The sequence below is a fragment of the Monodon monoceros genome, unplaced genomic scaffold, assembly GCF_005190385.1.
Source record: "Monodon monoceros isolate NGI ecotype Baffin Bay Population unplaced genomic scaffold, NGI_Narwhal_1 Super_Scaffold_19, whole genome shotgun sequence".
In the NCBI taxonomy this organism is placed as follows: Eukaryota; Metazoa; Chordata; class Mammalia; order Artiodactyla; family Monodontidae; genus Monodon; species Monodon monoceros.
In genome coordinates this window covers 35,454,287-35,471,225 of record NW_021703775.1, presented here as the reverse complement: position 1 = coordinate 35,471,225, position 16,939 = coordinate 35,454,287, and the positions used below count along the sequence as shown (strand labels likewise).

The 16,939-nt window shown below is 36.0% G+C and overlaps 1 protein-coding gene across 4 annotated transcripts in view; it reads right to left on the bottom strand.

The window, feature by feature from the left end:
- WDPCP (WD repeat containing planar cell polarity effector) overlaps positions 1–16,939 on the bottom strand; it is a 392,633-nt gene that overhangs the window by 218,457 nt on the left and 157,237 nt on the right. For all 4 annotated transcript variants that reach the window (XM_029231558.1, XM_029231559.1, XM_029231560.1 and 1 more), the window contains exons 11-12: positions 8,118–8,306; positions 4,828–4,951 (exon numbers count right to left, since the gene is read on the bottom strand). In XM_029231558.1, coding sequence (XP_029087391.1) covers positions 4,828–4,951; positions 8,118–8,306 — 313 coding nt within the window. The remainder of the gene's footprint in view (positions 1–4,827; positions 4,952–8,117; positions 8,307–16,939) is intronic.

Below are 16,939 nucleotides of genomic sequence, written 5' to 3'. Positions count from 1 at the left end.
ATTTTCACTCTATTTGTTTGACAAGTATACACTCTATTTCTATTCTTTCAGTGATTACCCTAGAAATTCTACCGTGTATCTTTTACTGAATAAAATCTGGTATTAGTAAGTATCTCTACCTTCCTCTTGAAAAGTCAAGGACCTTAGAATGCTTTAACTTCTTCACTTCTCTTCTGATTTATATGTTGTCATTGTCCAGGATTCTATCTTAATTTAACCACCTGCATTAGACATTAGTGGTTATGTTTTACATGATCCATTTTTGTTTAAGTTCCCACAAGTTCAACATTATTTTTGTCCACCATTCCTTCTTGCATCTCATACCTTCCTTCCTTTTAGTTCTCTCAAGGAAGATGTTGCCCTTCAAGGGTCCTAGATTGATGTGGGGATCTCTGATCCAGTCTCCCACTCTGCTTGAGCCCTAGGCTTTGTCTCCAACCCTCTGAGTACACAGCCTTTATAAATCAAGCACCTCACTGCCAGGTGCCAGCAGATGCCCTCAAGGCAAACTTTGACTTTGCTTATTCTTGTGGAATCAAGCATCCTTGTCATTTCAACTTGAGTGTTTCCCTTAGTTTCCTGCCAGCTCTACCGTGCTTTAAACAAATATTTTAAATATATTATCCATTAAATAGATGATCTGACCAGGAAGTTTTTCTCTGTATATCATTCTGTCTTATTCTCTAAATATTCGTAGGTAGCAGTTTTAGTATTTTTGTTTTTTGAATTCATTTCATATAATTGTTTTATTTACTGTGTATGCTCCATTAGTAAAAAGTAAAATTTAAAAAGCCATTTAAAAGTCAAAGTGGTTAACAATTTCTTTTTGCCTAACATATATATTTTTCATAAGCCAAGAGCCATTTCTAAAAGACTACCTTTTTTTCTGAATTCTAAGTATAAATATTGACTCCAACATAATACATATTATCCTCCAATATATTATACAAATTTTCAAACATCCAGGAAAGTTAAAATAATATATATATTTTTTTACCACCTAGATTCTATCATCATTTTACAACATTGTTTTATCACATATCTATTCATCTCCCTTTCTATCCATCAGTTCATCTTATTTTTTTGTTGCAGTGCCAAGGAAAATGCAGACATCAGTACATTTCCCCACAAATATTTTATAAACATGATATTTTTATTTCTAGGCAATAAAGCTCCCTGTCCCAAGATTTTGCATACTATTTTATAAGCACTTTAAAAATATGATTTTCTGTGCCATAATCACATAATAATATTTGAGTCAGAAAACAACAGTCTTATAGTTAAGAGGGGAAATAAGTAAAATTAACTATTAATCCTTTATAACATATTTCCATGTTAGTAAAATAAGCTTCATATGTGGCACATTCACTGAAATGTTTGCCCTTTTACTTCATCAATATTTAGGAGTTCCTCTTATAGTTTCTATTTACTTATAATGAAAAGCTCTTACTTGTTAATACTTCCCTATTTTCTTTAACATCTTTATTGGAGTATAATTGCTTTACAATGTTGTGTTAGTTTCTGCTGTATAACAAAGTGAATCAGCTATACATATATCCCCATATCCCCTCCCTCTTGCATCTCCCTCCCATCCTCCCTATCCCACCCCTCTAGGTGGACACAAAGCACCGAGCTGATCTCTCTGTGCTATGCGGCTGCTTCCCACTAGCTATTTTACATTTGGCAGTGTACATATGTCAGTGCCACTCTCTCACTTTGTCCCAGCTTACCCTTCCCCCTCCCTGTGTCCTCAAGTCCATTCTCTACGTCTGCGTCTTTATTCCTGTCCTGCCCCTAGGTTCTTCAGAGCCATTTTTTTTTAGATTCCATATATATGTGTTAGCATATGGTATTTGTTTTTCTCTTTCTGACTTACTTCACTCTGTATGACAGACTCTAGATCCATCCACCTCTCTACAAATAACTCCATTTCTTTTTATGGCTGAGTAATATTCCATTAATACTTCCCTATTCAGTAGTTCTGGAGGACTGTTCAATTTTATGGAAGCAGAGAGGTGAACAATCACCTTCTGAACTTAGTTTAGGCAAATCTGCATCTTCCTTCTATGATATTGTGATTTATAATAAGAAATATATATATTAGATCTTTGTACTGTTTGTGACAGAGGAGCTCCCTGGAACTTCCTAAGTGACAAGGAGCCAAAACGGTGAAAGGAAAGTCTTTTGTAATTCATAACAATCCCATTTCAACCATACCTGAGTTTAGGTTAATGAGGTGACTTTCTGAAAGCCTCTACAGATGGGGGCTGGTTGTCAGGGAAACCAACCACATGATTAGAGGGTTAGAACTTCAGTCTCACTCCTGGACTTCTTGGGAGGAGGGAGGAAAGGGGAGCCGGAGGTTGAATTAATTACCAATGGCCAGTAATTTAATCAATCATGCCTATGTAATGGAGCCTCCATAAATACTCAAAAGGAGAAGATTCAGAGAGCTTCTGGATTGGTGAATATATGGAGGGGCTGGGAAGGTGCTGCACTTGGAGAGGGCACAGAGGCTTCGAGTCCTTTCCCGTATAACTTGCCTTATGCATCTCTTCATCTGGCTGTTTTATTTGCATCCTTTAAAATATCAGCAATAGGGGCTTCCCTGGTGGCACAGTGGTTAAGAATCCGCCTGCCAATGCACGGGACAGGGGTTCAAGCCCTGGTCTGGGAAGATTCCACATGCCGCGGAGCAACAAAGCCAGTGTGCCACAACTACTGAGCCTGCGTTCTAGAGCCCGCAAGCCACAGCTACGAGCCCACATGCCACAACCACTGAGCCTGTGCTTTAGAGCCCGTGAGCCACAACTACTGAAGCCTGTGCGCCTAGAGCCCCTGCTCCGCAACAAGATACCACAATGAGAAGCCCGTGCACCGCAATGAAGAGTAGCCCCACCAGGGAAGCCCCGCCATATACTTTTTGATATTAAAATCAATATTTTATTCTTTTTCTAATCTGGACTCAAGCAATCTGAGTCCTCAGCTTAACCAGTGGGTGATCTTAGGTATATCCCTACTCTGCATGGTGCCTCTTTCCTTCATCTTTAATTTAAAATTCTTTACGATGATCTTTACTGTTTAGGACTTATTCCATTATCTAATAACTTTTTTTTAGAGTATTAAAATACTGGCTAGCCAAGTACAGAGGGTAATGCAATTCTAGTACTTCACAAATACAGAAAAGTATTTGCCCTTTTTCTCTTCCCTTAAACAGAACTTCTTGGCAGCAGATTAAACAAAAGGATGGTTCCAACTTAAGCTATCTCATTCAATTTCTTCTACACTTAACGTTCCTTTTTTCATAATGCCGTGTATAGCCTACTCTCAAAAGAACTACTATACGTTCATTATAATTGAAATAGTAGAAAGCATGCAAAAAAGGAAATATGAAAAACCTAGTATACCCTAAGAGACAACATTCAATTCCAGATGTAACCACACAGAAAAGTTAGAGTCTGTGTGGTTACATCAGTACTATGTCAGTCCCAGTATTTCTGTCATGTCTATGTATATGATTATACATAGAACACTGCCTCATTTAGGGTGAAGAATCTCTTAGAATATACTAAAATCGTTCAGATAAAAAGGCAATACTCAATTATAGGTCATAACTCATGCAATATATTAACATCTCTCAGCTTCTATAAAGACTGTTTTCCAAAGGTTTCACTGTTGGGTAGAGATCAAAGTGCCACTTTATAAATAGTTTACTCATTTGTCAATTGATAATACCTCCTTAGCAGGGCTGTTCTGAGGAAAAAAAGGGGAGACTATACATGAAATTGCTTGAGTTAAAAAGAACTGCAACAGCTAGGTTATACTGTAAGTAAAATTAAAACTCTAAATTCAACTCAGTGTAATTTATGGTACATGAAACTGAAAATTCTATTACTTTCTATTATAAAATATATATAAAAGTACACAAAAAGTATACTTTCAGCTAAAAGAATAATAATTTTTATTGGACCCTGATATATACTCCACTTAAGAAATGGAACATTACTAATACCTTGGTGGCTCCATGGGCTTGTTCCTCTCATATTTCTCTTAACCCATTCCACAATACCCTAAATTTTGTTATATTCACTTCTTTGCTTTTACTTCTAGCATTGACATAGTCAGATGTATCCCTAAAGTAACTAACTAGCTAGTTATCTATCTATCTATCTATCCATCCATCCATCCATCTCTATCCATCCATTCATCTTCCATCCATTTTTTGAACTTTATATATAGAGAAATGCTATATGTACTTGTCCTTCAACTTCTGCAGTATCTGTCTCAGAGTAACTTCTTGACATTATCTAATTTTTCATATAATCCATAAGATTAAAAGAATTAAAGGAAATTAAAGCAGAGAAAATGAGGCACAGTGAAGCTAGCAACTTGCCACCTTGTATAGGAAGACAATGAGCAAATCTCTCTACAGTAATTCTGAAAGTAAAGCAGACCTGTGACTGTCTTAGAACTTTATAGCACATTCATTTTAGCTGCAATTAAAATAAACATTTCTCTATTGTTAAGAGTACAATTAATATTTTTAAATTCACTTTACATAGCTGGTATTTTTTGCTTTTGTATTAAAGGGGCAATTATATTAAAGTGTAGTAATGATGTAAAAGCCCTCAACAATATTCCAATATAGTCCTTAATAGGAAAACAAGAATGAATTAAATAAAGAATATCAAGAGCCAATTTGTTTTTCTCTTAGGGGACAGACTATTAAAAAAGATATAGCCATATTATGGAATATTCTAATTAAAGAAGATGGCTCCTTGAATAGGTAATTAGTCTGACACTAATTAATCCAAAGATATCATTCACCTGAGTAAGTGGTGGAAGAATCTCCTTGCATATTTGCTGATTTGGTCTCTGTATTCCAATATAGTTGTATCCAGGAGTGGTCTTGTTGGAGCATAGAAGGTTCCAAGGCTTGCCTCAAGCTGTGCTGTGGAATTCAAACATAGCAGCACTAAAACAAGTGAAACTCCTTCAATTACAACAGAATACTCATGTTTGCAGTCAGTCAGGTTTTGCAAACTTGGATGAAATGTGAGCTTGTTGCAGGAAAGATGAAATTAAAATATGACAGCTGATACAAAAACAAACCTGTGTATAAACTTTCACTTGAAGCAAAGCTGACAATGACTCTGAGCAACAAAAAGCTGTCAAAACTGAAGAAATCCATAATGAATCAACCTCTCACCACAAATGGGTAATTAAAACAGTGACTCATCAGAGTAACACAGTTTGAACTAGTATTTCCAGTAAAATCAACTCACAGTGTGCTCAACATTTACTCTTTAGCTGGAAGGAACAAACTAGCCTTTCTGCATTAGGCATTGAAATCAGTATTAGAAATGTTTAAAAAAATAATACAAATAAAAATATCCTGATTGGAGTAATAATATCTCTCTGTTACAACTTTAGAGAAAGACTGAAATTCCCTATACCTTCCTTAAATCCTGTCCTAAACAACAAGATTGTTGGTTTTGTCCAAGTGTGAAAGTTAACACCCCTGGGAGGTATGTTAATCTGCTTTGGTCAACTGACACCCTCCTAGGAAGGAAGGACTGGAGAGCAGGTTTTGATAAGCCAAAGGGCTAGTGACTGGGAGAAAAAAGCACATTTTGCCTAATTTACACTTTTACCAAGACATGCCAATGGGGTTGTGTTTCCTCCAAGAAATACCTGCAAAATATATAATTACCATAATGGTGAGAGTTGTATGAGAATACAGTTCACAGTAAGACTCCACTGATTTTTATGCTACTAGCACTAGGTTGAATGAACAATTCCTTATTTAGCAAAACTCTTTAATTTTAAGCATATCTGGGTTTGAAAGTATTGCATACCTCATCAGAGTAATTGCTATGGACTTGGCTAAGCTGTTAGCTATTTCTTTTTTTAATCTCAAATCTAGACAGTAAAGTAAGATGAACTTTAGTGGTATTTTCTTTCAAAGCAGCAGTCAATTTAGATTAAAATTGAATACAGCAATGCCATTGTGAAAGCAAGCCAGATTCTCTTGCCATTGCTTGTTTTCTTGACAGCATGTTCCGTACATCTGAAATGTTTGAGCCTACATGGAATACTCGTAGGTCTCAGCACAGTTATAGATTCATTAGATAGCCCAGCTTGATGTTTAAGGCAGAAATGAAGATCTCAAAGACAACCACAGCACAGCTACAAATAAAAGAGCTCACTGGGTTCCACTAATAAGAGGAAAACAAATTACCATGTCAAATTTGTTAGATTCAGATAGAATAAATCTCAATAGAGAAGAATTGTAAATGTTTTAGAAATGTGTTTTGCAGTTACTTGGGGGAAAATGCATATACCTACTTAAAATGTACATATTCTGATAACCCAGCATCATGCAAGCATTTTATTTTAATAGCCTAGTATATCATACAAGTTTTTTATTTCCCTATCCACCCAATATGGTTCCTTGATAATATCCTTCATTAAGGCGGGAATCTGATAATACCCATTTGTGAATTCCCTAATAATCTTTCTTACTACACAGGGATCTTACAACACAAATTCACTAAGGTGCTAGCAATTTCTCAGTCTCCTAAGAGTCAATATTTTATCTTCTTCATATTTCTTCAACTGTAAATTTAGAGTATCTTGCATGGATTGTGTGTACCAGGCTTTCTTTAGGGACCCTGCTACTTTTTTTTTCCTCTGCTATCTACCCAACCTGAAGAGTGTACCAACACTAATAAATAATTACTTGAGATAACTCTGCAGGTAGAAATACTACAGTAATCCTAGAACCCTAAAATTTTGAAGTTATAATCTTCTTTTTATTTTTAACTAATATTCATTGAGTACCTACTGTGGGCCAAGCACTGTGCTATGCATTTTCTCATTGCAGAAGTACTGGAATCTCCGTAGATGTGTTGGACTACCTCCAAAAAGCACATTCAATTAACATTAAATAAATATTTATTGTGGGCCTCCTATGAGTTGGGGCCAAGTCTCATGATGCAGACTTCTTGAAAGAACATGTTCTTGCTGATTATTCTTCTCTAAAATTAGTAAAATGAAGGTTATGTACAGAATACTATCTAAACAATTTGTTTACTTTGGAAACGTAATAAAATGGAATAAGAAAATCTATGAACATGGAAAGAAAATAGTGCGGAAGCAAAGCTCTCCAGTAAAGGCGTTTTGACATATTCCCTGTTTTCCTTACCTTGTAAATCACATACAGAAAGTTTCTCATTGGCCATTATTTCCCACTGTTAATATCAATGCTTATTACAAATATTTGAAATAAAGATATGAATGCAAGAATGTTTAGATGCATTTTACATTAAGTAAATAAATTACTCATAATAAAAATAACATACACTGGATAACTGGCAAATATAAAAATTGATTTCATTATTGTATGTGGCACATATGTTTTTTCTTTTTTGTTAACAGTGCCTTGTCTCTCTTTGACAATAAAAATCTGAGATACTATGGGCAAAATAACTTATTAGGAGAAGGTTGGGAAATCCAAGCATGCAGAAGGGAGAGGGGTATCAGAACTCTAAGTTAGAATGAAAACAAGAAGGAACAGCCTGGGCTGCAATTCTCACACACACACACACACACACACACACACACACACACACACACGCACACACACACACACACACACACACACACACACACACAATCAGTGGTAAGGTCTACTGTCTGGACAAAGAACTTGGGATGTGAAAGAAAAATACTGATATCTAAAGTAAAGGAGAAATAAGGACTTTGTTTAGGGCCCTTTGTCTTCCAAACCCTACAGAGTACATGAAATTTCTCATCAAAGTTTAAAATCTGAGCATATTCTACACATGAACTTAGTCTGAAATATACAGTGACTTCATTGTGAGTTCCGACATAGGTATATACAGAAAAGTTATTACGTTGACCAGTACTATACAGTAAGTACCATATGGAAGTAATTATTTGATACCTCATTTTGTCGGTTTAATAGGGCATTAACATTTTTGTCTTCTAATCTCCAGTAACATGACTTCAAAACATCCTCAAAAAACTACTGACAATAAAATGTACTTCATGTATATACAAAACCCATTTATGAAATATGTTTTAAGTCTGACCTTCTCTCTCTGGAGTGAGCTTTTGTCTAAGAAGATGGTTTACGATGGCAGTCATGCTGATAAAGCACTGGTAGCCCAGAGTGTCCCAGTTCATACTATTCAGGATGTTTATTGCCTCATAGATCTCATCACAGTGAATGTACTGGAAGATGATGTCTACCAGGCCCAGCTGTCCTTGTGTGAAGATACCTGTCACAGAAAAATATAAAATCAAGTGAATCTTTTAAAAATAAGAAGTAGGACTTCCCTGGTGGTCCAGTGGCTATGACTCCATGCTCCCAATGCAGGGGGGCCAGGTTCAATCCCTGGTCAGGGAACTAGATCCCACATGCCGCAACTAAAGATCCCGCATGCCACAACTAGGGACCCCGTGTGCCACAACTAAAGACCCCACATGCCACAACTAAAGATCCCAGATGCCACAACTAAAGATCCTGCATGCCGCAATGAAGATCCCACAAGCGGCAGCTAAGACCTGGTGCAGCCAAATAGATAAATAAATAAAAAGTAGACGGCTTCCCTGGTGGCGCAGTGGTTGAGAGTCTACCTGCCGATGCAGGGGACACGGGTTCATGCCCCGGTCCGGGAAGATCCCACATGCCGCGGAGCGGCTGGGCCCGTGGGCTATGGCCGCTGAGCCTGCGCGTCGGGAGCCTGTGCTCCACAACAGGAGAGGCCACAACAGTGAGAGGCCCGTGTACCACAAAAAAATAAATAAATAAAATAAAATTTAAAAAAAGTAGAATAACAAAAACAGATTTAAATTTTCTACAAAGGAAAAAACCAGTGATCACTTCTTGCATAAAGTGCTAGAAATATGGGATTTGGGGGGGCCAAGAGTAATATGGCACTGTGGTTAAATCTTTAAATACCACCTACCAACTCCATCTAGCTTAGGCTTACCATTCAGCACATATTAACTAATTTGTAATCAAACTGTTCAGACTAAAAATGAAAAAACCTGAGAACTTTTACGTAAATCACAATAGCTAATTTAATTTTTCCCATCTGTCATTTAGGCCTCGGTTGTATATATTTAGAGATAATTTTGATGTAACACAATTCTTACTGACCAGCTTAATTAGTTCTAAGTTGCACCTGGTCTTCAGCCCCATGTACTTGGGGGTCAAAAAGTACAAATATCCATGACAAATATAATGTGACTATATAAACATTTTTAGGACTGTTTTTATTAATGGGTGCTCTAAATTGATAGCTTCTTCACAGATACCAATTTATTTTAAATTGGAACTGAGATTATTCTCTTCTATTATTAGTAATTATTAGTAAGAAATTATCAGGATTAATCTTGTTATTGATCCACTTTCACAACTAAGATCTACTATAAAATATCTTAGAACAACATAAACACATTTGCCTACCCTTTTAAAATGAAAGAAAATCCACTTCTAAGCTTAGAGAAGCAAGAGCACAAAACAAGGGGGTGGACTCTGTTCTAGTTTTATCTTATCTTTTAAATATGGCTGATCTCATTTGAAACTAACAATTTCTGTGTAATTAAGTGACAATAAGTATTAGTGCTTTTAAGGAGTTTGGGGTTTTTTTTAATCTTTAAAAAGTAGCTATCTGTAAAATCTTTTTCCTTCCACAAATGTTTACTGATTTGAGTGAAACTACAAAAACTTCTCAGTACAAATAATCATAAAGCTAAGTGAGAAAACATATGTGAAATTATTTGGAATCTGTGAAGTATATAAAATAAAAACAGGGAAACAAAGATAATAAATTGCAAACTTTGCTTCTGAAGTTATGCAAGCTAGAGACAACAGTAGGGCTTTAAAAAATGCTGAGAGATAAAAATGAATTAGCCTAGAATTCTATAATTTTATAACAAAGCATTGAAAATTCATAAAGAAAAAACATTCTTAATAATAGAGCTCTAAAACAATAAAGCAAAAACTATCAAACTAAAAGGAAAGTCAAATCTACAATTATCATTGGAGATTTCAGCACTTCTCTCTGATTAGTTGAAAAAAACCTATAAACAAAATCTGTAAGTATAGAAAACACTTGAAAAACATCAGTAAATTTGACCTAATTGACATCTATACAATGCTTCACCCAACAACAGCAGAATACACATTCTTTTTAAGTGCACATATAACACCAACCAAGATGGAGCATATTGTGGGAGATAAAACAAGCCTCAATAAATTTAAATGCTTTGAAAGTATACAGAATAGGTTCCCAGACCACAATAGAACTAAATTAGATATCAAAACAGAAAGATATCTGGATGACTTTCAGTGTCTAAGGATTTATACACCAAGATTTTCAAGGGAGAAAATATTCCCCTTATATCCTCAGTGTGCTGGTAAATCTAAGTGATGTAAATACTCCCACCATGGCTGATTTCAAGCACTAATGTGATGTCATGGAACAAGTGATGCACCACTGCACACTGTTATGTAATATTTCTACCATACAGATAAAATAAGTGTAAATAACCTCAAGGGTATAGATAATAGCAAAATGTAGTAAAATAACTAGGAAGTGGGAAAAAAAGAAATATATCTGGAAAATCTTTAAATATTCAGAAATTAATCAACACTGTTCTAAATAACCTATGGGTCAAAGAAGAAAACACAAATTAGAAAATATTTTGAAATGAATAAAAACAAAAATATAACATCAAAATTTGTGAGATGTAGCTGTGGTTATAGTATTACTTAGAGGGAAATTACCAGCATTAAATATTCAATTACAAAAGAAAAAGGGTCTGAAATCAACAATCCAAGCTTCTACATTAAGAACCTAGAGAAAGAAGAGCAAATTAGACCTAAAATAAAATAGGAGATAATGAAAGTATGAAAATAAATAATAGAGAAAGTCAATGAACACAAAAGCTGGTTCTTTGAAACAATTTGTAAAATTGACCAACTTCTGGGGCTTCCCTGGTGGCGCAGTGGTTGAGAGTCCGCCTGCCGATGTAGGGGTCACGGGTTCGTGCCCCGGTCCGGGAAGATCCCACATGCCGCGGAGCGGCTGGGCCCGTGAGCCATGACTGCTGAGCCTGCACGTCCGGAGCCTGTGCTCCCCAACGGGAGAGGCCACAACAGTGAGAGGCCCGCGTACCGCAAAAAAAAAAAAAAAAAATTGACCAACTTCTGCCAAATTGAGGAAAAAAAGAGAAGATACATTTATCAATATCAAGAATAATCATTATAGCACTACAGACATTAAAAAATAAGTGAATAATATGCTAACTTTACAGAAATAAATGTAGCTTAAATGAAATAGATTCCTTGAAAGATACAAATTATCAAAGCTCATTCAAGAAGAAATGAACAGACAACGTGAATGATCCTATATTATTTAAATTTGAATTTGCAGTTTAAAAACATTTACACATACAAACACACACAAAACCAGATGCCTTCACTGGTGAATTCTCTCAAACAATAAGAGAAGAAATAGTATCACCTCTACACAACTCAAAATATAAGAGGAGGGAATATTTCCTAATTCATTTAATGATATCAGCATTACACTGATACCAAAAATGACAAAACATTACAGGAAAAGAAAAAGAAAATTGCAAACCAGTATCTCCCATAAACAGATACAAAAATCCTTAAAAAATATTAGCAAATCCAGCAACATATTGAAAAGGTAATACATCATGAACAAGAGAGATTTATCCCACAAATGCAAGGTTGCTGAAACATCTGAAAACTGATCAACATAATTCACTATATGACCAGAAAAAACATATAATCATTTCAATACATGCAGAAAAGCACTTGATAAAATTGAACATCCACTTATGCTAATATATATCAGCAGACTAGGAGTGGAAGGGGACTTCCTCAACCTCGGTAACATCATACATACAGTGAAAGATTAAATGCTATCCACCTAAGATTGGAAACAAAGCAAGGATATCTTCCCTTGCCACTTCTGTTTAATATTGTTCTGTCCTAGCTAGTAAAATAGGGAAGAAAACAAAATAAAAGGCATACACGTTGGATAAGAATATATAACATTTGCTTTTAACTGAAGTTGTCATAGTCATCTACATAGAAAATCCTAAGTAATCTACAATAAAAAGTTACTACAACTAAGAAATGAGTTTACCAGGGTTGCAGGATACATGGTCAATATTTTAAAATTTTATTTTTATATAACCCCAATGAACAACTAAAAGTTGTAATTAAAAATACTAATTACGATAGCATCCAAAAACATGAAGAAATTATATACAAGATCTTTACACTTTAAACTGTAAAACACTGCTGAGAGAAATTAAAGAAGACCTGAATAAACAGAGATGTTGTGTTCATAAATTGGGAGACTCAATATTGTTAAATTGCCATTCCATCCCATATTGATCTATAGATTCAATGTAATCTCAATCAAAATCTCACCAGGTGTTTTTGTAGAAATTGACAAGTCAGTTTTAAAACTTACACAGAAATTCAAAACATCTAGAGTAGCCAAAACAATTTTGAGAAGAAGAACAGAGACTTCCCTGGTGGTCCAGTGGTTGAGACTTCGCCTTCCAGTGCAGGGGGTATGGGTTCAATCCCTGGTAGGGGAGCTAAGATCCCACATGCCTCGCGGCCAAAAAACCAAAACATAAAACAGAACCAATATTGTAACAAATGCAATAAAGACTTTAAAAATGGTCCACATCAAAAAATAAAGAACAAAGTTGGAGGACTAATAGTCCTGGCTTCAAGACTTACTGTAAAGCCACAGTAATTAAGACAGTGTAGTACTCGCTGAAGTATATACATAGAGATCAGTGGACGAGAAGAGTCTTTTTTCTTTTTTTTTTTTTTGCGGTACGCGGGCCTCTCACTGCTGTGGCCTCTCCGGCCGCGGAGCACAGGCTCCGGACGCGCAGGCTCAGCGGCCATGGCTTACGGGCCCAGCCGCTCCGCGGCATGTGGGATCTTCCCGGACCGGGGCACGAACCCGCATCCCCTGCATCGGCAGGCGGACTGTGAACAACTGCGCCACCAGGGAAGCCCCAGAGTCTTTTCATAGATAAACACACACATATGATCAAGGGAATTCAATGGAGGAAGGATAGTCTTTCCAACAGTTGCTGCTGGAACAACTGAATATTCATATTGAAAAATTAATTTCAACTCATACCTCACACCATACACAAAAAATTACTTGTATCAGACAATAAACCTAATTGTAAAAGCTAAAACCATAAAATTTCTAGAAGAAAAAACGGTTCGACAAAAACTTCTTTGATAGCACATAAAAAGCATAAGCCATAAAATTAAAAAATCCAAGAACTGGCTTTCATCAAAACTAAAACTTCTGCTACCTAAAAAACTGTTAATAAAATGAAAAGATAAATTACAGGATGGAAGAAAATATTCACAATACTAGCATCCTACAAAGGACTTTTGTTCAGAATATATAAAAACTCTTACAACTCAATAATAAATAAACAATCCAATTAAACTTGGGCAAAAGATTTGAAGATATACTTTATCAGAGAAGATACATGGCAAATAAGCACATAAAAGATGACCAGCTCCAAAGGCTCATCAGGGATATGCCAACTAACACCACTATACACCTACTACAATGGCTAAAATTAAAAAGACCATTAATGCCAAGTTTTGGTGAGGATGTGGAGTAACTGGAACTCCAAAATAGCTTCTTCTTAAGTTAATCGTAAACTTAGCATATGGCCCAGCCATTCTACTCCTAGGTTTTTCCTAAGAGGAATTAAAATAGATGTCATACATCTATTTTACATACATTTGTACATAGTTTGTACATACTTTGTGGACACAAAGACTAGTACAAGAAAGTACATAGCATTTTCAATATTGGCTTAAATGTGGAAACAACCCAAATGTCCATCCACATGTGAAAAGATACACAAATTGTGATTTATCTATATAATAGAATACTACTCAGTAATATAAGTGAAAATTTACAGATATCCATGGAAGTCTCACAAACTCTTCCATACTTACTGAGTGAAAGTAGCAAGACACAAAAGAGGACCTATTTTTTGAGTATATTTCTATAAAATTCTAGAAAAAGCAGATCTAATCTGTAATAACAGAGAGCAGATCAATGCACTTTAGCTTTGAGGGAGGCAGGGATCGACTGCAAAGGGGCTGAGAGAATTTTGAGGGTGAGGGAATTGTTTTACATCTTGATTGTGGTGGTAATCATGAGGATATACATATTTGCCAAAACTCATTGACCTATGCATTTTTAAAACAGGTACAATTAATTTTATGTAAATTATACCTCAATAAACTTGATTTAAAAATCCATCACATCACTCTAGAAAGCAGAATGCTGTCTGGAACAGCAATCCATCTAAAATGATATAAGATCTAGTTTTAAGATGACTAGGCATCTAATAAAGTATTTGACATATCCTTCCAGCAATAAATTACCACCAATTACCACTTGGGTAAAGTAAAATTTAAATAACTCATTAAAAATAACTCTTTTAAAGAACACATACTTCTTACAAAAGTTCTATGAGAAAAATCAGACTACTTGTTTTTTAGATAGAGTGACACACACATGCACACACATTGCCTGTGATTTTCAAAATCCTATGAGAGGGAAGAAGTTAGCTTTAATTATTTGTTTAATATCATCATTTGAACTTTTAACCTTTTCCTAACTTTGTAGGTGTTATGAAGCACTGTGGGAGCACTCTAGGTAGATGGAATACTCAACACCACTATGGAAAGAAGGAGTGTGAGAGCACATGCTGTGATTGGGGAGCTACTAGGGAAGCACAGTTGGGGAGATGAAGCCAGAGACGCAGACAGGCTTATTAACCACTGAAGGATTTCAGGCTGTAGAATCCATGACCAAATCTGCACTCTGGTGGCAGTTCAGGGGATTAATTGAGCGGTGGGTTGGGAAGATTGGAAGACAGAGGATTACAGATAGAGGGCCACTGCTTGATCATGGTAAAACAGCAAAGATCTAGATTAAGGTAATGACAGCAAGGATGAATAGACTGAGATGTTTTTGACAGTACGTATTTAGAAAGGCAGAACTGATGGGATTTGGTAGCTGATTGGATATGGCATCAGGGGTGAGGGAGGATTCTAGGATAACTTCTGACTTGGGATTCTGTCTGTATAAATAACTGTACCATCCCTCAAATTGGAGAATATAGGAGGAAGAAGCAGGGAAAAAGATTATGACTTCATATCTGCACATAATAAATCTGTATACCTGTGTACATTCAGGGGGAGGTATCCAGCAAGCCACGTTAATATGTGGAGTGAGGAGTGGTCTGGGCTGAAGTCAGAGATAGGATACCAAAATCAAAAATAAACTCTCAATCTGTATAAAATGGGACGAGAGCTAAAAATGGGACCTTAGAGAGCCTCAATATTTTCATGAGGAGGCAGAAGAAGAGCATTAAAAAGTGACGAAAAGTTGCATCTGGAGTCATAGAAGCAAGTATGATGAGAGTTCTATGATGGTGAAAGTGGTCAGCAACCATCACATGCTGAAAAGTCATCAAGTAACATAAGAGAAATATGTGTATCAAGTAGGACGTCACTAGTGACCTTTCCAAGAGCAGTTCCAGGAGAACACTGAAGAAAAGAGCCAGAAGGCGGTGCTGTGAGGGGTGAATGGGAGGTGAAGAAGAAGAGAAATTCAGTGTTCACTACTATTTCAATGAGTTTGACTATGAAAGGAAGGTGAACATTTGATTAATAACAGGGGAAATAATTTTAAAGAAGAGATGTATGTATGTTTCTTTGTTTCATGGTGTGGCTTGGGCCTGTACCTGATGATGTAGCAAAATTCATGGGGAGAGTGGGGAAGGTGACAGAATAAAGGTATCAAAGGGAATGTTATGGGATCCAGAGTGGAACCAGTGCTGGAACTAGTCTTAGACAAGAAGGCTCCTTTTCCACTGAATTGAAACTGAAAAGATTTATGTACATGTAGGTAAGTCGTTGGGTGGGTGGTGGGGAGCAGATAAAATTAATGAAGTGACAAGTAAAAGGTGAGATTCTCTGTTGAGAGGGCAAGGAGCTAGCTGATCATGTGAGTTCAAAGACAGCAGTGAAGGCTGGAAAATGTACTGATGAGAATGGAAGAGCTTTAATATCTCAGTAATTAGGGACTCCTCTTAATCGCAGTATATGTATATGGAAATATGAATGATGATTGTCAGGTAAAGAAATTCTTTTTACACATTGCTTCCACATAGGAGGATGACACTTCTAGCTCCCTCCTGAGGAAGACATGTTTTTCGCATTCTTACAACAGTGGTGATGGCCTTTTAACCACAGTGCATTTGTGCGATAATTATAAGGATTTAGAATGGAAGCCCTAGCCTTGCAACAGAGTTTTCTTTCAACATGACACTAACTGACCTATTCTAAGAGTCAAATTCCAAAAATCTTAGCATCTTGGCAGTAGCCACTGACACGTTTACATATGACAGCATTCTATTTTAAACCATGATCTATCTCAGCTTCTTACATTGTAAGCTACACCTTTCATGTCAAAATTTCCAAAGGCTTGCATAACAAGCATATGAAAAATATCTCATAAATGCTCCCTAGTGGGGAAACTGCACAGGCAACTACCTGTTTATATATGCAGTAACTTGAATTATACATGAAAATTCCACATGGATGCCCAGAATCAGCACTGTGTTAATTCAAGAAGTATATTAAAATTTCTGGATGTATTTAGTAGCAGATCCTAAGAAAAATCTGTTCTTTAAACAGGGTTTTCTTTAAAAAAAAAAAAAAAAAAAGATCTGTTAGCTGGAATCTACTGTTTCAAGGAATCTACTCTTCCTAGGAAAAATAATCTGTAAT